Raw genomic sequence first — 23558 nt, 5'->3', positions numbered from 1 at the left:
TTCGAAAAAACTCTTTTGTTTCAAATTAAAAAAAACGTTTTTGAAAATATTGTTTTTTTTTAAAAAAGACTTTTTTTAAATTTTGAACAACTTAATTTTTTTAAATTATTGAAATTTTTTGAAAAAGAATATTTTTAAATTTTTGATCGTGCTTTTCTCAAAAACTTAGCATTTTTTCACATGATCACACATAAACAAAACATTTTTCTAAACTAAATCGTCTAAGCGAGAGATCAATTCTCTCAAAAACTACATTTTTGTACCCTTTCCCGTATCTTGCTAGTACGTCCCCCAATTAATACAAATTGAATGTTTTTTAGTTCTATCAAGTCGATTGATGCACGTAGAGGACATTTCAAATTATATTAGAATAATAAAAAAAAACATGGTACAGAACCCTAAAACATTGAACCAAAATTATGTATATTCGTTATTAAAATATCTGTCAACTTTATGTGCATATATTCAACGATAATTTTTGACCAGAAATGGCTTTTTTAACTTCCTGTAGTGTAAGTTATTGTAATCATCCAACAATTGAAATTGAAAATTTTTGCATTTCTTCAAGTTTTGAAGGGTTCTGAACATTTTGTCATACCTTAAAAAAAATGATGTTTTTTCGTATAGCGAAGGAAATGCCTTTATGCAACCCAGAAATGTGGACAAGAAAAAAAGGATGTGTGTGTGGCCATGTGTGTTTTACTGGCAATTTTTTGTCCACGTTTTTGGGCGTACCGATGAATCGATTTGACTGGTTCAAAAAACATTCGATTCCTATTGATAGGGAGATGTGATGATTAGTTTTTGGCCAAGACAGACCCAGCCGTTTCGGAGATACGGAGCTAACTAGTTGGTTTGGTATTTAGCCTTAAGGCAAGTTACATGAACTTCCCGATATGTTTAAATAATCGACTTAATCAATAAAAAGTAAATTAATTTATGAGTCATTAAAAGTATTCCAAGTGGATTTATTACACATAATTAAAAAAGGAACGAACACTTTGACCAGTTTTCAGGACATTAATGGTTTATTATGTTCAAGACCAAGTACTCTATCATTATACCAAGTAAATAGTCTAATTTTAATTTTAACAAATCTCAAAAAAACTACTCATTTTCTCAAACTTTGATGAATTTTTAAAATCAAACTATTTGTCGTAAGGCCGTAATATTTCAGTAAGTTCTATAAGACCATGGTATATATCACTAAAAAAAAATCCATAAAAATCGGCTTAAATTTTTTTTTCAACGGTTAATTACAAGAAAACGGCTCGGTAGATTTTCACCTAAAACTAATCAGTATCATTCCCAACTAATATCTTTCGAACAGTTTTTGATTTTTTAAAATCGGTTCGGTAGGATGAGCTTAAATGTGGACGAAAAGTTTAACACTTTTTTTCAAATTATAAAGAAACGGCTTGGCAGATCGTCGCACAAAACTGACAAACGATAGTCCTCACCGAAATACATCAAATGGCTTTTAAATTTCTGAAATCGGTTAAGGCGTTTTTGAGAAAACGTCGATCAAAGATTTCATTTTGACAAATGTCAAAAAAAACGATACCAATTTTTGCAAACTTTGACGAATTTTTAAAGCTAAACGAGTTGTCGTAGGACCGTAATATTTTAGTATGACCTAGAAAACTATGGTATCTACCGTCAAAAAAAAAATCATAAAAATCGTCGAATTTTTTTTTTTTTAACTTTATTGCAAGAAAACGGCCCGGCCGATCTTTACCAAAAACTAATCAGCACGATTCCCAACCAATATCTATCAAATGGTTTTTGAATTTTCAGAATCGATTCAGAATTGCGGGCTAAAACGTGGACGAGAAAATTTTCACTTTTCTGCAAATTACAAAGAAACGGCCCGGCCGATTGCCGCACAAAACTCAGAAACGATAGTCCTCATCGAGATACATCGAATGGCTTTTAAATTTTTGAAATCGGTCCAGCCGTTTTGAAGAAAACGTCGATTTACGGCAAAAATCTGTTCACACACACACACACACACACATTCTTTTTCCAAATTTGGTCTCATTCGATTCAGAATGGCTTGAAACGTCGAGAAAACATAAAATTAGCGAATCAGATTTTTTGATGAAAACATAAACTTCTCCTTCGGGAAGTTAAATATTCAAAAAATGGCAGTTTTTGAGAGAACTAAGCATCCGATTTAAATGATGCAAAAAACTTTCTGCTTGTATTGACAAAAAACTGCTTTTGAGATTTTTTATTAAATTTTTTTTTTCAAAAATTTTTTTTTGTTCAACGGAAATATTTCGGATTTTAATTTAAATTTTGACTGAACTTCTACAGCTTACTTATATACTACTTTAAATATAATTCTTATAAATATTTGACAATGTCCTTCATTTTAAATTCGTTTGATTGACTACTTTTCTATAATACATAAATAAAAAAAACGTCCTAGTCCAATTCATAAGCTTCTAAATTTGGTCTATAAAATTATCGAAGTTACAGTATTTATTAATCTATTTGAAAACATTTAATATTCCCAAAATATTTCGTTATGTTACGGAAAGTTCGAGCAATTTGCCTTAAGACATGATGCCATACAATAATAGTTTATTTTTTTCTGGATCTCTAAAACCGCTAAACCTACCTTCCCATAAATTTAAGTTAATTCTTTGCTCCGTCAAGTACAATGTTTTTTGAATCATTAAAATCGGATGCTCCGTTTTCTTAAAAACATAATTGCCATTTTTAGCACTTTATGCCCCATATCTTCCAAACAAATGTCACGTGTCACATACACATATATATTTTTTCTAAGGTATGCCAAAATGTTCATAAGGCTTTGGAATCTTAAGTTATAACTAGCTGTCAGTAAAATTCTGTCTTAAGGCAATTAAGGCATCATGCCTTAAGGCAAATTGCTGGAACTTCCCGTACCAAAAATTATTATTTTTTAAAATACGATTAGCATTTTTGAAAAAATTTTACTTTGAAAAAATTCGATTTTTGAGAAACTATAAATTTGACAAAAAATTACTTTTGTTTGAAAAATGTTTTCTTTATTTTGACATATTTTGGATATTCTGAACTTTTTTCAAAGCAATCGTAATGCTTGAACTGCATAGAGACGAAATGTCAAAGCGCGCAAGTGCCGCGCCGCCGTCTAACGCATAAGCATTGGTATGGAACCCATAGAAATGTAAAAAAAAACATACTCATTGTTAAAATTTCTATAAAATATCTGATAATTTGATGTGCATATGTCTAATAATCATTTTTAACCGCCGAATGGCATTTTTTTTTACCTTTTTTTATTAGATCTCCGAAACAGCTAGACCTGCCTTCATGAAAATTTGATCAATTCTTCATCTTGTCAATACAAGTGATATGTTTTTTGAATTATTTAAATCAGACGCTCCGTTCTCTTAAAAACTGAGTTACCGTTTTCGGCACTTTTTGCCCCGTATCTTTGAAACGGCTAGACCTGCCTTTGCCAAAAACAAATCAGCACGTCTTTTTATCAATACGAATAGAATGTTTTTTGAATTATTCAAATCGGTTGATCCGTGTTCCCGAAATCGTCGACGAAAATTTGTATTCGCACACACGTATATACACGCACACACACATACACACACATACGTCCATTTTTTTCTAAGGTATGCCAAAATATTCAGAAACCTCTGAAACGTAAAGATATATAAAAAAAATTATTTTTGATTTTTTGCGATTACTGTAACTTGCCCCACGGGAAGTTGAAAATATTTTAATTTTCGATTTATTGTATTACTATATGTAATATTTTACATGTATATTTTGGTATTATTATAACTTACCCTACAACAAGTTAATAATAATTCATCTCGTCGTTCCGCTCCACGGCAACTGTAATTTCTTAACATCTTCATAACTCTTCATGATTATATATTTATTATGTCCTTCGTTTCATTATATCATTGGTATTTTTATCATGAATTTTAGACATCGTTCAATCTAATTAATTTTCCGGTGCAAACACGACAGGTATTTAGCCTACGTTTTAATTGCAGAGCGTTATGTACGCCACGGTTGTTTGTGTGCCGGTAACTCTAATGAGGATAGAGTTACGATGTAAACGGATAAAATTGTTCAAGTCATTAACGTTATATATATAGTTTAATCGTTTGATACGTATATATTTTATATTTACATTGTTTGATGATTAAAAAATCCTTTATTACGACATTTTCATGTGAATTTTTAATAAACTTCACGCCTCTTTGTACATTATAATGGATATACTCGTTGTATTTAACAATTCCATAAAATGTAACTGAAAAGTTTTTAAAAAATAGGGGAAGTACGGATAAAATGATAGTATTTTGCTCTTTAACAGTTTTTATCAATTATTTCTTGTATACCGGAGTAGAACTTATAGGCCAATCGCCTTTGATAGGTTTTAATTTTCTTTTGGCCCTGTAATGCTTTGGAAATAGTCATATGTCATTTTATCAGAAATTGAACAAAAATGAATAATTAGTCAGAATTTCTTCGAATACCTGACTATTGCAATCAAATCGCAATTACTAGTACCGGCAAAGCTAATTGATTTTACTTGAAACTAGTTGTGTATGGCATTGTGCCTCAAGGCAAATTGCTGGAACTTCCTGTACGGTAACGAAATATACGAGAAATATTAAATAGTTTCATATAGATTATTATGAATACTTTAACATGTCTAATATTTATAAGAATTATATAATCTGAATTACAAAATTAAAATTATTAATTTGAAGTATATACGTGAGCTTTAGAACTTTAACTAGAATTAAAATTAAATTCTGAATTATTTTTGAAATACAAAAAAAGTTTTTTTAAAAAAAAAAAATTTAAATAATTTTTCTCCAAAAGCAATTATTTTGTCAAAACAAGCAGAAAGTTTTTTGAATCATTCAAATCCGATGCTTAGTTCTCTCAAAAACTGCTCTTTTTTGCACATTGAACTCGGTATGTCCAAAACCGCTAGACCTGTCTTTCTTAAAATCTAATCACCACTTCTCCCCGTCATTACGAATTGAATGTTTTTAGATCATTCAAATCGGATACTCCGTTCTCTCAAAAACTCGATTTATATTTTCTGCACTCGTTGCACCGTATTTCCGAAACGGCTGGACTTGCTTTTGCCAAAAACTAATCAGCACATTTCCCTATCATTAGGAATCGAATGTTTTTTGAACCATTTAAATCGGTTGATCCGTGCACCCAAAAATGTGGACAAAAAGTTATGTTCATACATACATACACACACACATATATACACACACATCCATTTTTTTATATTTATTATATAAAATATTCAGAAACCTTCAAAACGCGAACAAATATAAAAAAAATCCATTTAGATTTTTGGACGCTTACAATAACTTACCCTACGGGAAGTTAAGAATGCCGAATATCAATAAATAGGTCTCAAAACAAAAAACTTGAGAAAAACACCTTCCAAATAAACCTTTCAAGACCCGAAACACGATTGAACTGATTACTGTGACAAGGCTGTGACAATCACGTTCAACATCTGACAGGATTCTTATTATGGCTTTCTTCATAATATAAAGTCGTAGAAATTTTAATAAAAATGGTAAATTTTTAAATAAAGTCATTGTGTCATTTTGTCCATATTTAGGAACGCTTATGGTTGGTAGTTACAGTTTTTTTCAACAAATATATCTGGAAATCTAATGTTTATATTTATACGAAATGAAATTGGATTGTTGCTGTAGCTTATCAAATCAAGTTAATATAATTTTTCAACAGTTATTCATTATTACATATTTAATCATTCTCTAGAATCAAAGCTCTATAATGACTCTGGTAATTTATTTTATCATAAGTGCATCTTTATATTTATTTATTTATTTATTCATAAGCTAGCCGTAATCAATAATAATAGATATTATTTCCAGCTCTTGTCAAGCTTTGTCATAATTAATATTAAAAGGATAGTAATTTTATAATAATCATAGTAGCTGCACGAATTTCGCTTCTGAAAAAAAGAGCTGAAAATTCGAACATTTATAAGACATGCGAAAAGTTAGATTTTATGCGTAAAATGTCGGATCGCATAGTAAATAAATAGAATTTTGTTAGTTTTAACTTCCCGTAGGGTAAGTTATTGTAATGGGCCGAAAATCGGAATTGAAAATTTTTACATTTCTCGACGTTTTGAAGGTTTCTGAACGTTTTGGCATACCTCAGAAAAAATGGATGTGTGTGTGTGTGTGTGTGTGTGTGTATGTATGTATGGATACAAATTTTCGTCCACGTTTTCGGGCGTACGGATCAACCGATTTGAATGGTTTAAAAAACATTCGATTCCTATTAATAAGGAGAAGAGCTGATTAGTTTTTGGCAAAGACAGGTCCAGCAGTTACGGAGATAAGGAGCAAAGAGTGCAGATAATAGAAATCGAGTTTTTGAGAGAACGGAGCATCCGATTTGAATGATCTAAAAAACATTCCATTAGTAATGATTGGGAGAAAGGGTTATTAGTTTTGCGCAAAGGCAGGCCCAGCCATTTCGGAGATACAGAGCTAAATGTACAAAAAATGGCAGTTTTTGAGAGAACTAAGCGTCCGATTCAATTGATTCAAAGAACTTTCTGCTTGTCTTAACAAAATAATTGATTTTGAAAAAAAAAAATTGTACCATTTTTTTTTTTTTTTTTTTTTTTTTTTTTAAATTTTTTGTATATCGAAAATAATTCAGATTTTATTTTTAATTCTGACTATAGTTCTAATATACTTTAAACAAATAATTTCAACTCTGCAATTCAGTTTATATAATTATTATAAATATTAGACAATAATACAATATTTATAATAATCTATTTGAAAACATTCAATATTCCTCGAACGTTTCGTTACGGTACGGGAAGTTCCAGCAATTTGCCTTAAGGCACGATGCCACCCACCCCACTAGTTTAGTATAATTTTTGAATAAAAAGCAATGTAATATAGCCTTGCCATAACATATATTTTGCGGCAGAATCGGGCTATGTATATAATTAATGTAATACTTGAACTTATTAAGTATAGTTTTGTAATATTTGGTAGAACAAACCATCAATATTAAATGACCAATATTATCTGCATTTCTACAATAGTAACTATTTAGAAATAACAATATCAATATTTAAACATTTAACTCCGATTCAACTTGACTTCTAATTTTAATTGTTTATGAAAATTATTTGTAACAGAAAGTTCATTATTGTCAGAATAAAAATTATGGGACACTATTGTTAGATTTTTGACATTTTTTGAAGTAGGGTAGGGCCAGACACAAAAATTTAATTTAAATTTAAATAATTATACAGTCTAAATCAGTGATTGCCAACCTTTTTTGGGTCCAACATTATGCTCTAATGTATTTATCATTTTGATCGATGACCTTTTGTTATCTTCCAAGAAGCATCATTATCTCAATTTTATAAAACTTCTAGTTTTTATAAGGCACAATTTGACACCATCCTGATTTTTTTTAAATTCAAGGGTCTTAATCAGATGGTTCATGGTCAGGAATATTTGGTGGATGTGGAGAAAAATTCCAACCAAGCCTCAATAAGTTTTAAACACAGCCAAATTATTTCTATTAGCCGAATCTCTTATTGCTTTAATTAGGTTGTCCAAAACTTTAAGTGGACCTTAACCATACTTTATACTTATTTATCTATGACCTTAACATAACAAATATAAAACAACCAACTATGGTACAATGTTCAGTAAAATTCCCATTTTATATAAAAACCTCTGATGGATCTTAAAATTAACAATACCTCTTATAAAAAAAATATCTAACCTATACTTAAAATTTAAATTAAGGTCTAGTAAACTAAACAACAATCGCCACAACCAAAAAAAAAACTAACAATAACTAACATACTTTTGTTATAGATTTTTAACATGGTCGTTTATCTCTTCGTAGCGACGTCGCTTGATTTAAGGCAATGGTTGATTGCACATCTTTATCCCTCTACTTTCAAATATTGTTGTTGAGAAAATTCTATCTTTACTTGTTTTCGATATTTCAGTGGTGGACTTCTCTACTATCGGACCTATAAACCCCGCTCTACCCTATTGAAGAATTAGTTGTATTTAAAAAAATTTTTTTGAATTTATTCAATCATTTTCTAAAAAAAATCTAATCTAATTACACAGGGTTACGTGGCATTCAGTTCACAAGGTGATCGTATAGCTTTAACGCAAATTGAGCAAATGATTAATGGTAGCTACAACATTCTGGGATATTATGACACTCAGGCTGATAACTTGACTTGGCTTCACAGAGAAGAATGGGCAGGTAAAATAATTATTAATCATATACAATTTAATACTTACTATATCCACTAGTATGTATCATAATTATATTTAGTCATAAATCTTATTATGCCTTACAAGTTGCTTATTTGCCTATTTTTATTAATTACTATACTTATTAGTAGTAATTGACGTCTCGTTAGTAAACAATATTCTCATAGTTTTTTGTTCATTCTCTTTAGTTTGTTTAAAGTAATGTTGGGCGAACTTTTAGAATTTTACATTTTAAAATTGAATTCTAATAATAGGTGTAGAATTTGACGATGCATATGCATTGTTTTTTAATTTAACTTTTTGAAAATGTTTCAATAATTATATCCTATTTTGTGACTAAAACAAATTTAGGTTTTTGTATATTTAAAATCCCGATGTTTTGTTTTGCAATGAGATGTAATATATAGAAAGTACATCATCAAGAAAATTCGAAAATTATGATTCTTAGATTATATTATTCAAATAAGTATTTGCTTGGAGTTTCATGTGCAATATTAAATATGGTGGAATGATGATAAAAATAGTATATTGTATCATTTTTAGTTCTGAATCATAATTATAATTTCTTACTGATCAGTTGTTTTTCATATTTAAAATATCGCTTTTGACATGTCTGTTGACATGTTTTCTATAAAATTTGGTTTTTGTAGAATGATAGTTGTTGTGATCGATATATTCGATTTTAAGTGACTATATTTTTTATTAGTCCATATAATTTTTACTGTAGAATTAAACAAAATGAAAACAAGAGCAAAATTCGAGTTTTGCAATTTAATAATATTTAAATACATTGACATATTTTGAGCTACCCTATTTTCAGTTGAGATATATGTAAAAAAATCATATTGTTTATATTCTCATAAATGCCTTTTATTTACCACGATTACAATAATTTTTTCAGTTTTTTTATATTAACTAAGAATAATTTGAAAAAATCCAAGTAATAATATTAATAGTTTCATGTCCTTACATTTTAAGGTTAAATATTAGTACAAATGTTGATTTAATAAAAAATGTCTGGATCGGAAGAATATTTTATCCAGTCCCCCGTAAATAATTATAGTGCAAATAATAAAGCAAATGAAAAATCTGTGCCGTGTAAGAAACGTAAGTTTATTGAAGTAATTTGTATTGATCGTGGTTACTATATATTTTTGAGGTTATTAAAATGGAAATTATTTTTATATGCAAGACAGATACTACAACTGTTCAAAGAATGAACCTGTATCTCCAACAAAAAACTAAAGAAAAGCAATCAATGATTGTATGTTAATATTAATTACATGAGGTTCTTCAAACACAATTACATGATAAGTGAAATTGTGAAAACAATATTTATTAAAGCGTTATTTAATATAATACTTCTCTGCATTGTTATAGATATTGAAAATTATTAAAGTAGTACACCTTTATTCAAACATGCCGAAGATATATCTTTTTCAGAATTATATCTCAGACACTTTTGGAAGTTTAGAGGAAGTCTACATATTTTTTGCTTATGATGGCTATTAAGTATTAATGCATATTTTTATAAATAATGAAGAATAAATTCAGATTTATTACTTTGAACAAGAAATCAAGCACAACAATAGTTTGTGTAGCTGTGTATCATTTAAATACAGATATACTTTATAATGGACATCTACTCAAGATTGTTAAATTACAGCTGTCCACTGTGTGAACGAATATTATAGAATTTATTAATCAGCATTTACTTTATTTCTCTAATAAAGGGTCAAGTCCTAGCCTAGATGCTAATTGATCAAGCTAAATGACAAACCGATCATGTCGTATTTGAAGTATGACTTTAATTGCATTATTGTTTTCAAATATTATACATATTTTTAATGCTATTTAAATTTAATTAAATGTGTTTAATGGTTGACATTAAAAAATGTGTGCATTTCGAGTGTTACCATATTACTGATGAACATTATTCAAAATTGTTATAATATGTATTTATTAACTTCCCGTAGGGTAAGTTATAGTAATCGCAAAAAAATCGAAAATGAAAATTTTTATATATCTTTACGTTTCAGAGGTTTCTTAACATTTTGGCATACCTTAGAAAAAATGGATGTATGTGTGTGTGTGTGTGTGTGTGTGTGTGTATGTATGTATGTATGTATGTATGTGTGTGTATGTATGTGCGGATACAAATTTTCGTCGACGATTTCGGGAACACGGATCAACCGATTTGAATAATTCAAAAAACATTCGATTCGTATTGATAAGGAGACGTGCTGATTAGTTTTTGGCGGAGGCAGGTCTAGCCGTTCCGAAGATACGGGGCAAAAAGTGCCGAAAACGGTAACTTAGTTTTTAAGAGAACGGAGCGTCCGATTTGAATAATTCAAAAAACATTTCACTTGTATTGACAAGATGAAGAATCGATAAAATTTTCATGAAGGTAGGTCTAGCGGTTTCGGAGATATGGAGGAAAAAGTAAAAAAATGAGCCATTTGGCGGTCAAAAATGATCATTAGACATATGCACATCAAATTATCAGATATTTTATAGAGATTTTAACAATAAGTATACATTTTGTTAACATTCCTATGGGTTCCGTACCAATGCTTATGCGTTAAACAGCGACGCGGGACTTACGTCGCTTTGTCTCTATGCAGTTAAAGCAGTACGATTGCTTTGAAAAGAAAGTTCAGATCTTCCACAATATGTCAAAATAAAGAAAAAAAAAATTTTTTCAAAAAAAAAAAAATTAAAAAAAAAAATTATTTTTTAAAAAAAAAATTTTTTTTCAAAAAAAGTAATTTTTTGTCCAATTTATAGTTTCTCAAAAATCTTATTTTTTCAAAGTAATTTTTTTTCAAAAATGTTGATCGTTTTTAAAAAAATAATAATTTTGGTACGGGAAGTTCCAGCAATTTGCCTTAAGGCACGATGCCCTAATTGCCTTAAGACAGAATTCCACTTACAGCTAGTTTTTAACCTAAATGCAATCTCGTACGAAAGCAAAAGAGTTATACTTCAATCGCGTGTGAACCTTACGCGCACTCTTTTTTTAATAATTTCATTCTATTTGTAACTTATCACAAAGTTCATACAAAGCCTTTCAAGTTTTTATTTTTGTTTATTTTGCTGGTAAAAACATGTTACATATGTATTGCTAATTTCATATTTTTTATTTTTACAGGTGGAAAAGTACCTCAAGATAGAACAATAGTTCGTCACGTTTTGCGCACAGTTTCACTTCCCTTATTTATTTGTATGTGCACCGTTTCTGGTCTAGGAATAATAGTAGCAATAGCTCTAATAGTCTTTAATATACTTCATAGACATAGAAGGTATGATAGTTTTTAGTCTAATCACACATCTTGTACTTTTTTGTTTATAAATATCAAACACTATAGATTAAAATTATATTGCCTATATGGTATAATAGTTACGAGTTATCAGGCGTATTTTGTTTTATATTAAACGCACTTATAAATTAAAGTTGAATTGAGTTGCAGACCTTTTTATAATTCCCGTATAACATTTTTCTATAATATTATATATAGTATTAGCCGAGGTTGCTCAAGTCGTGTCCTCTAAGAATGTAATTTAGTGAATTTTAATTAGAAGAAAACCTTTGGCATTTAATAAAGTGCCAATTTTTGGATAAATATAGCGTTGTTATGGCAACGCTATGTTACGCTCCTTTCTTCATGAAAATTCTTAGAAAAATGTCAAAATGCTTATGTATTTGCTGTGTGATCAAGCGTTTCCCACATAAAACCTAGGTATTATCATGATAAATCAGACGAATGGATTTCTTTTAACATTGTTTTTCTGAAGTGCGTTTTTTAGATTATATGTTATATCTAAATGGCCTGACTTCTCACAAAAAATAGCATTTTGACAGTTTTTACTACGATTATATAAAGAAAAGAGCCTAACATAGCATTTTGCCATAACAACGCTATGTTGCGCTCTATTTTATTCAAGAAATGGCTCCTAAATCTACATTTAGTAGGCTATTGATTAATAATCACTGATTTTTTCCGAAAAAAAATCAAATTTATTTTAACGTTGCACAAAAATGTTCTTTCCGTATGATTAAATAGCCTAATCGCACCGTCTATAGCAGTGGTCGGGGAACTTTTGGAACCGTTACCCCAAAATGTTTTTGTGCAACCTCTCATTACCCCACAAAGAAAAATTAACTAAAAGAGCCTATAATTGGAATCTGTTTGCAACATATTTTTGTATAACCTGCCATAACCCGCAGATTAACGGTTTGCTACATTGTTCGTTACTTCTAAACTTTGAAAAAGGCTGAAACAAAGGGTTTGAAGGAAACAATAAGTAACTAGTTGGTTTGGTATTTAGCCTTGAGGCAAATTACATGAACTTCCCGATATGTGTAAATAATCGACTTGATCAAAAAAATGTGTAAATAATATACTTCATCAATCCTAATTTAAAAAAAACGATAATAATTTTAGCAAAGTTTGACGAATTTTTAAAATTAAACTACTTGTTGTAAGGCCGTAATATTACAGTAAGTTCTATAAGACCATGATGTATATCGCCAAAAAAAGTTCCATGAAAAACGGCTTAAATTTTTTTTTAACAGTTAATTACAAGAAAACGGCTCGGTAGATTTTCACCTAAAATTAATCAGCATCATTCCCAACTAATATCTTTCGAACAGTTTTTGATTTTTTAAAATCGGTTCGGTAGGATGAGCTTAAATGTGGACGAAAATTTAACACTTTTTTTCAACAGTTAATTACAAGAAAACGGCTCGGTAGATTTTCACCTAAAATTAATCAGTATCATTCCCAACTAATATCTTTCGAACAGTTTTTGAATTTTTAAAATCGGTTCGGTAGGATGAGCTTAAATGTGGTCGAAAATTTAACACTTTTTTTCAACAGTTAATTACAAGAAAACGGCTCAGTAGATTTTCACCTAAAATTAATCAGCATCATTCCCAACTAATATCTTTCGAACAGTTTTTGATTTTTTAAAATCGGTTCGGTAGGATGAGCTTAAATGTGGACGAAAAGTTCAACACTTTTTTTCAAATTACGAAGAAACGGCTTGGCAGATCGTTGCACAAAACTGACAAACGATAGTCCTCACCGAAATACATCAAATGGCTTTTAAATTTCTAAAATCGGTTCAGGCGTTTTTAAGAAAACGTCGATCAAAAGTCTAATTTTGACAAATGCCAAAAAGACCATACTGATTTTTGCAAACTTTGACGAATTTTTAAAGCTGAACCAGTTGTCGTAGGGCCGTAATATTTTAGTATGACCTAGAAAACTATGGTATCTTTCGTCAAAAAAATAATCATAAAAATCGTCAAATTTTTTTTTTAAAAAACTTTATTACAAGAAAACGGCCCGGCCGATCTTTACCAAAAACTAATCAGCACGATTCCCAACCAATATCTATCGAACGGTTTTTGAATTTTCAGAATCGAATCAGAATTGCGGGCTAAAACGTGGACGAAAAATTTCTCACTTTTCTGCAATTTACAAAGAAACGGCCCGGCCGATCGCCGCACAAAACTCAGAGACGATAGTCCTCATCGAGATACATCAAATGGCTTTTAAATTTTTGAAATCGGTCCAACCGTTTTGGAGAAAACGTCGATTTACGGCAAAAAATCTGTTCACACACACACACACACATACACACACACACACACACACACACATACTTTTTCCAAATTTGGTCTGATTCGATTCAGAATGGCTCGAAACGTCGAGAAAACATAAAATTAGCGATTCGGATTTTTTGATGAAAACATAAACTTCTCCTTCGGGAAGTTAAAAATTATATTCATTATGAATAAATATATTTTTCATGAATATCCTACTAATACATGGATAAACTAGTTGGTTTGTTATTTAGTCTTGAGGCAAGTTACATGAACTTCCCGATATGAGTAAATAATCGACTTAATCAATAAAAACTAATTTTATTTATGAGTGATTAAAAGTATTCCGAGTGGATTTATTACACATAATTGAAAACAAGCAAACAGATTAACTCGGAGTATTTTCTAAAAGTAAATTTTCAGAAATCAATAATTTTTATAATTGAACCAGTCTCCAGGACTTTAATGGTTTATTATATTCAAGACCAAGTACTCTATCATTATACCAAGTAAATAGCCTAATTTTAATTTTAACAAATGTCAAAAGGACTACTCATTTTCTCAAACTTTGATGATTTTTTAAAATCAATCTAGTAGTCGTAAGGCCGTAATATTTCAGTAAATTCTATAAGACCATAGTATATAACGTTAAACAAAAATCCATAAAAATCGGCTTAATTTTTTTTTTTCAAAAGTTAATTACAAGAAAAGGGCTCGGTAGATTTTCACCTAAAACTAATCAGTATCATTCCCAACTAATACCTTTCGAACAGTTTTTGATTTTTTAAAATCGGTTCGGTAGGATGAGCTTAAATGTGGACGAAAAGTTTAACACTTTTTTTCAAATTACAGAGAAACGGCTTGGCAGATCGTCGCCCAAAACTGACAAACGATAGTCCTCGCCGAAATACATCAAATGGCTTTTAAATTGCTGAAATCGGTTCAGGCGTTTTTGAGAAAACGTCGATCAAAGGTCTAATTTTGACAAATGTCAAAAAAACGATACCAATTTTTGCAAACTTTGACGAATTTTTAAAGCTAAACAATTAGTCATAGGGCCGTAATATTTTAGTATGATCTAGATTCTAGACCATAGTCTTCTAGATTCTAGAAGACTATGGTATCTACCGCCAAAAAAATAATCATAAAAATCGTCGAATTTTTTTTTTAAAGTTTATTAGGGTAGGGCGGGGCTAGTTGAGCATAGGGGCAAGTTGAGCAATCGAAATATCTCGAAAACTATTCATCGTATGTTTAGGCATTATATGGCGGAAAGATAGAGGTTTAGGAGAAATAGACATCCCGCGATCGCTAGTAGCCTCTGGACAAATGAGTGAGGCTCACGGGCGTTTTGTTTATTTTGAGACCAAAAAGTAAAAAAGTCATTCATCACGAGTTTTCGTCTGGTTTAGTCAAATGTTATTTATTTTTAACCAGGTAAATCTTATTCTTCCATATAATTATAGTACTTTTAATATGCACAGAGATTCTGGGTATAATTCTCGCGGTTTTTTCAAAAACTCACTTTTATTTTGAAATTCCGAGTTGGGGTTAGTTGAGCATGGTTGCTAAACTTGTTCTGTCACTAAGACAATTGCCATTAACTTCCAGAAATTGATTATTATTTTTAAGATTTAAGCTAAGTTTATGAGTAATGATATAAAAAAATAATGATTTTAAACCAAAATACTGAATATAATGGTAAAATAATTCCTAAGTTAATTAATCGTTAATTATTCAAAGCAAATTACTATAAGTTTTGTTTTCTCTGTCAATAAAGACTATAAATATAGAACTGGTTATTAAAAACGTATTTTATTTCATCACTAATCGACATTGAACCTATAATTTCATTATACTTTCTTAGTGCTCAACTTGCCCCACCTATGGGGTACATTGAGCATACTTGACTTTTTGCATTCAAACAGCTGTAGCTTTTAAATTTTACTTATTACCAAAAACTAGTATTAACACTTTTGTTAAGCGATAAACAACGAATTCATTAAGCCGTATAGCAATTTATTGAGACTTTTCATTGAGGAGCTACATCCGTTTAAGTAAAAATTTGCTCAACTAGCCCCGCTCTACCTTACAAGAGAACGGCCGGGCCGATCTCTACCAAAAACTAATCAGCACGATTCCCAACCAATATCTTTCGAATGGTTTTTGAATTTTCAAAATCGGTTCAGAATTGCGGGCTAAAACGTAGACGAAAAAATTTTCACGTTCGTGCGATTTATAAAGAAACGGCTTGGCCGATCGTCGCACAAAACTGACAAACAATATTCCTCGTCGAGATACATCGAATGGCTTTTAAATTTTACACACACACACATATACTTTTTCCTAATTTGGTCTCATTTGCTTCAGAATGGCTTGAAACGTCGAGAAAACATAAAATTAGCAAATCGGATTTTTTGATGAAAACATAAACTTCTCCTTCGGGAAGTTAACTAGTGTGTATGGTATCATGCGTTAAGGCAAATTGCTGGAACTTTACGCACCGTGACGAAATTTTCGAGGAATTTTAAATGTTTCCAATTAGATTATTATAAATACTGTAACATTGTATAATATTTATAAGATATATATAAGCTGAATCACAAAATTTAAAAAAAAATATTTATTCGAAGAATATAAGTCACCTTTAGGACTTTAGCCAGAACCAGAATTAAAATCTGAATTATTTTCGATATACAAAGAAACATTTTTTGAAATATTTTTCTTTCCCAAAAGTAATTGTTTTGTCAACATAAACAGCAAGTTTTTTTAATCATTCCAATCGGATGCTTAGTTCTTTCAAAAACTGCCATTTTTGTACATTTAGCTCTGCATCTTCGAAATGGATGGACATGCCTTTGCCAAAACCTAATCACTATTTCTCCCAATCATTACAAATTGAATGTTTTTTGAATCATTCATATGGGATACCCCGTTCTCTTAAAAACTCGATTTCTATTTTTAGCACTCTTTATTCCGTATCTCCGTTACGGCTGGACCTGCCTTTGCCAAATACTAATCAGAATATCTCCTTATCAATAGGAACCGAATGTTGAATGAACCATTCAAATCGGTTTATCCGTGCGCTCGAAAACGTGAACGAAAAAATGCGGACACACAAAATACACACGAACACACATCGATTTCTTCTGAGGTATGGCAAAATGTTCAAAAACCTCTGAAACGTGAAGAAATGCAAAAATTTTCATTTTCGGCCCATTCCCATAACTTACCCTACGCATACATGTAATATAAGAACATTACGATTTGGAGAAATGGTGTTGCTTCATCTTTGACATAATTTCTTCAAAATTTCAAGTCTGCTAAATATGTGAGATATGCAACCCTGGAAGCGTTTTTAAAATTTTCAGCAAGAATATTTTTTTGAGAAACCATAGAGATTTCAGCTTCATTTTTAAGAGGACATACTCAATTTAAAATATTTCGGCGTGAGAGCCACCTTACTTCTGTATAATGAAGAAGGTAAGTCTCAGCTTCACCACGCAAAATATATAGTTTGTTTTAATGCAAAAACTTCACATTTTTTGCTAATGCAGATTTTCTTTTCGGTAGTAGGTTTTACTGAAGCTGATTTAGTGCTCTGCAAATATATACTTTTTACCCCCAAAAAATCCATTTTTACCCCATTTGGGGTAATTTATCCCGGTTCCCCGACCACTGGTCTATAGCCTTAGTCGTACCTACTATAAAAAATTTAGTTTTGGATCAACTTTTCTTTAGCTATTGATTACAACGTCGAGCATAATTATTAAAATATTATCGAAAATAAAAATAATAATCTAAAAAAGTAACGAATGCACCTATAAAACTTTTAAGTAGCAGTATTCTCAGAACAAGTGAAGTGTTCTGTTTCAGAACTTCTGAAGATAACAGGTGAACAGTTTCTTAAGATAAAGCTGTTATTGATTATAAACTTTTTTGGTGTTTTCTAACTTGAACAAAATCTTTCGAAAATGATATTAAACAATTATTTTATCATATTTATAAAAAAATACACAAAAACGCTTTTTATTATGTATTTGTTGCAGTTCTAATTACAATCACTGAATTGTCACTAAGTTATAATGAAAGAAGATATATTTCTTTATTATTTACTATACATGTTGTTTTATGGACTTTACTTTTAGAAATGAATAACTAGTTCAATTAAAACATTCCGCTACCCCCTCTATCAGGGGCAGCAACCATTCCGTGTAAAGCTTAATGTCCTGAAGGTTGTCACCTTCATGGCTAATATAATAAAACGAAAATACGTCCGAACATGCCGGCCGCCTTGAAAAGCTACAACTTTTAAAAATATAAACATATAGATTTTGAACTAACAATAAGTACAGGAATTGTATGAAGATTTTACGAGTGTAAAAATTAATTAAACAATGTAATAGTGATTTACATGACAATCTAATCTAAAATTATTTAACCTATATTTCTTAATATTATATAAAACTTAAGATATTTCATTGTTGATTGGTAGAATGCACACTTCGTTTAATTTTTAATTGCACTTAATTTAATTCTCTATTGGGGCCCTTCAGTGTAACAGCCCCTACGACACCATGATTGCCTGGGTGTATATCTGTGATCCGTCCAAGATGTCATTTTAATGGTGGTAGATTGTCATCTTTTATAAGCACTTTGCCTTTAAAATTACCTTGTTCCATTGGTCTTCTCCATTTGGTCCGTGATTGTAATTCTTTATTGTACTAGTACCAATTGAATTTTGCACAGGAACGTCTTAAGCTGCTAACTGTTGACAAAATCTTAAAAAACTGCGCGATTTAAATATATTTTAAGAGATGTAAAATGAGTTATATAAATAAGTTTTAATAAAATAATCAAAATCATATTATTGCCATAAAAGGCTTATAACTGTATCAAAAATATTAGTAGATACTTTACAACTTACTTCCTCTCACTTACATTTTTATTATTTGTGTTCCATAAAGTCGGGTAGACTTTCAATTGTAAAAATTACCTAAAAGACGGTACTAAAAGACGTTTTATTATAGAATTATCAGGCGTAATTTAGCCGGAGTACGACTTGAGTAACCGTTTTCTATTTTCTAAATATTAGCATATGCGACTATTAAACAACGTATTACATAATAAATGTATTAGAACACGCTACTAAAATGTTCAATTGCTTTTTCATTTTGATTTTATGGCTATAACAAATTTCGAATAATATGGTAATAATTATATTTGTCATCAAATTGACCTTAATGCTATAACAAATTTCATAATTTCCATTATTATTTCAGAGTAATTCAATCATCACATCCCGTTTGCAATACGATTATGTTATTTGGTGTAATAATCTGTTTGATTTCGGTCATGCTCCTGGGTATTGATGGGCAGTTTGTCAGTGAAGATACTTATCCACAAGTAAGTTATAAAAATTTTAACATCATAAAATGGCAAATAATTTTTTAAATCCATTATCTCATATACTTCAATAGTCAAACACAAGTTTGGCGTTATCAAACTAAATTATAAAACATTATATATATTTTGTTTTTTTTCTTTGATGTGTAAATTGTTTGTTGCATTTACATCCAGAATATTGTCTTAAAAAATTATATTATTTTGATCAATAATAAACCTATGCAGAAAAAACAAATTGTCAGAATAGTTTAGAATACTATTTCCTCTGATATAAATTAAATATATTTCCTAGTACGCATAATAATATCAGCAGTAGCTATAACAATTTTTTTTAATGTTGTATAAAATACAGTACTTTTATATCTAAAACGAGATATATTTTATTTTATATCTAATTTATATAAAAAATAACAAAATCTATGTGTATACACTTGAATATAGGAAAGGTCCAATTTGACCTGCAGCGATTATTTTGTGAAAGTTTTTATTACAACAAATAACACATATCAAAAAACATTCTATCAGACTATGTTTAATAAAATTCCCAGTTAATTTGTCATTGTAGAAATATGCTTTGATTTGTAATTTTTAAAAAAAAATGTGACCTTGTCCTTTTTACCCAATTTAAAAAGGGTTTAATATAATAATGGCCACTTTATTCAATCAAAAAGATTGAATTGAAAATTAAAATTTATAATCGTATGTACTTTTAAACATAATAAAAGATTTTTTTATCAAATCTTTCTACTTCCTACATCTTGCTTTATAAGTTAATAAAGTATTTCTGTTAATTTTATTATAATCAGACACGTTGTTTCTTGAAATACAATCATTCCAGATTTCATAAAATTCATCACAATTTTATTTATCAGAAAAATACAACTTCTGTTTTTATTTTTTATATCAAATAAATACAATTGTCTGAAATATTTTATGGGCACATTTTTATGGAACTTGTCAGGAAAATTCATCATCAGTGTTGGAACAACTATTTATTTAATATATCTCTTGTATAATTGCTTTTTTCAACCTATTCAATATTTTTATTTATAACTGTTTATTCTTTACACCTCGTCAATGTGAAGGTTTGGGTGGTCCTTTTTACCCCAATGGCATTTAAGTGAAATATAAAAATAAACTTGAAATAAAAATGTATCCATGAAATTTATATTTTGCACTGTAGCTATTATTTTATGAAATTCCTTTAAAATTTAACAGAGGATATTGTTATTACCGAAAGATATATTTTTGAAAAAAAAAATCATTTTATAATGATGAATTAGCTGGTAATTTTTACTGATCATAGTCAAATAATTTACATGTGTAATTTGTTGGCATATAATTGGTTTGGGTTTTACAATATAATTGCTGAAAATCAAATTGAATCATTGTGCCCAGTCTTACCCTTATGCTGATGGACCTTTTTCCTCGCGCACTTTTAAGCCCAGCTATACTCTATATATTCAGCTAAGTTTTTACATGGACCTAATCAATATGATACTCAATTAATATAAACCTAAAGTTTCTAATTAAGTTGATGATGTCTGCAATATTTTTTTAAATTTTTGTTAATATTTAAATTTTGTTATTTTTAATAAAACATATAGTAATATAGATAATTTTAATTAAAATGATCCATACTTCTAAATGTTTTCATAACATTTTCATGAATTAAACACAAAATTTTAGCTTTTATTTTAGCTTGAATTTTATATGCTACTTTGCAATAAATGTGATACATATATACTAATTTATATACTTTTATTTGCAGGTATGTCATGCTAGATCGTGGTTATTATGTATTGGTTTCACTTTGGCTTATGGAGCAATGTTTAGTAAAGTTTGGAGGGTGCACAGATTTACGACAAAATCTAAAACCGATCCTAAGGTAATATATACCTACCTATACGATAAATAATGAAATTAAAATATAAGTTTATGCAGAACGTTTAAAAGACCGATATACATAAACTATTAACTTTAATAATTAAATAATCTATGATGTAAATAGTTTGCTAGTTTTCATGAAACAGATAATATAATGTAATAACGCTACATCGAGGTGATTTTGTTCTAGAAACGAGTTGAGCCTTGGAAGTTATACACAATGGTTTCTGGTCTTTTGGCTGTCGATGTTATTATTTTATTAACGTGGCAGTTGAGAGATCCTTTAAAAAGAGGCATTGAACAGTTTCCATTAGAAGATCCTCCAACATCGGTCGATGATGTCAAAATTCGGCCAGAACTCGAGCATTGCGAAAGCGAACATAACGCTATTTGGTTAGGTAAGATAGTAACATTTATCGATGAATCTAAAGAATATCAAAATTTATAATTATAAGATTACAAATCATTATAATGATTGCTAATTGAATTTTTGTGACAGTATTGACAAATTTATGTTTATCCAGATTTTTTTTCGAGGTTGTATCTATACATAAATGAATTCTGATTGACTACTTATTAGTATTTGATTTTAATCATGAATAAACTTAGACAATGCAATTTTGAAATTATAGCTAGGATTTATAGGTTAGTTGTCTATATTAAATGTGCGACATAAGTTTTCCAATGTACTTTTTAATTTGAACGCAAATCTAAAGCCAAAATTGCGGGTCAAACTACAAAAAGCGGATAAAAATAAAAATAACGGCAAAATCTCCGATATATAATTCTTCTGCATGATGATTAAAATTTTATATTTTTTGTCGTTTCCTGGCCCTTCTCTTTTCAAATGACATAGGAAACAGATTTCAGCAACGTTTTTCTCATCTTCATTGTGTTTCTATTATATTTGGAGCATAAACAGATTGACACAATAAAACTACAATTAATGCTATTAAAATAAATTACGAAATATTATATTTTATTTTTTAAAGTTTTACCTAACATTATACGCGATTATAGCAAGTAATTAAAAATATAAACATTGACGACAAAAACCAATACTTTAACAAGATTCTGGTTAGTGGGATTTATCAAAGATTTATCGGTTGAATTTCAATGGATGAGTTGAACGGGGAGTTTTAGTGTTTGATGCACGTTCAGGAGCGTTATTAATCATATTTAAGCTAATCTCAGTGAAAACTATTTATTTACATTTTTGCTAAGTGCTATGAATAACAACCAGTATTATATTTTTTTGCATTACATATTTTTTTTAAATGTATCATTGTTGTTACAGTCTAGGCTTCGCACACTAGGTCTTATATGTGAAAATATTTCATAAAACTGAAACAAACCAAAAATATAAAGAATAATTAAAACAGTTCATAAGTGGCATTCGATATGTTTACTATCGATACTATTCGATACTATTTATGTGCCGTATGAAAATATTGCAACTTGCCAATGATGGTACTAATTTGACAATAATTACTATTTTTGGTACCCATATCGTAATTAAAATGAAGCACATTTTTTGTCTTATTAACAGCTTATTTTTTACTTCTCCAATTTTGGTTTTTATATTTTTGTGTCCTGCACCATGTCTATCAATTCTATCAATGTATTTTTCAATTCTTCTACTTTTTTATTCGATTAGATCACGCAGAAAACAATGGTTCCTTATGTGAATCCGATTCAAAATGCCTTTTTAATGTAATTATAGGGTTTGCTAGTAAGTGGTTAGGACTAGTGGACATGAATCAGAGGTCACGCCTTCGATTTTGCTTCGAGCAGCCTGATGTCAAGTAGTAGCGACAACCATTTTTACTGGAAAATATAGATAGAAATATGTTTCCAAGTGAATCTAGCCTTTATTTTGATATTGTCGTTATAAAAATCAATGAACATAGAGATAAGACAACTGTCTGGGTTGCCACCAATAAACAAAAAAACGTAGTTTGTAAGCTCATAGGACCATTAGGTTATTATGAAAGAAAAAAGTACGATAGATGTAGAAGTCCTTTTCTCCGGTATCCAACAATTTGGAATGCCCGATAGTCCGGCACTTTTCGAAAATTTTGCTTTTTCAGAAATGTGTCTTTTAGCAAATAAAAAGGCATGAGAGTTTTAGAACGTTTTGGGGTGGCTATTGTTGGGTAATAGTTGTCCATTATAAATATCGTTGTGTCTAGGTTCATGAACGAAGTATGTTCTACTAAATACTTAGCCTGTACTTTCTACAAAGGATTTGGCCGCTTTTTAAGTTAGTTTACTAAATACAGCGGCACATTACACATATATCAGTAGATTTAATCACTAAATTG

General features: G+C 29.7%; 1 protein-coding gene across 1 annotated transcript in view; it reads left to right on the top strand.

Annotated features, from left to right (window-relative positions):
- The window catches only part of LOC113372312 (gamma-aminobutyric acid type B receptor subunit 1), a 303069-nt gene that overhangs the window by 261938 nt on the left and 17573 nt on the right, over positions 1-23558 (top strand). The window contains exons 7-11 of the mRNA XM_026612635.1: positions 8175-8316; positions 11482-11632; positions 19224-19347; positions 21119-21235; positions 21425-21632. Of these exons, the coding sequence (XP_026468420.1) occupies positions 8175-8316; positions 11482-11632; positions 19224-19347; positions 21119-21235; positions 21425-21632 (742 nt within the window). The remainder of the gene's footprint in view (positions 1-8174; positions 8317-11481; positions 11633-19223; positions 19348-21118; positions 21236-21424; positions 21633-23558) is intronic.

The sequence above is a fragment of the Ctenocephalides felis genome, unplaced genomic scaffold (genome assembly GCF_003426905.1).
Source record: "Ctenocephalides felis isolate EL2017-DRISC unplaced genomic scaffold, ASM342690v1 CF-g0.4_SCAFFOLD_01604, whole genome shotgun sequence".
Lineage (NCBI taxonomy): Eukaryota > Metazoa > Arthropoda > Insecta > Siphonaptera > Pulicidae > Ctenocephalides > Ctenocephalides felis.
This window is presented reverse-complemented; position numbering and strand designations above follow the sequence as displayed.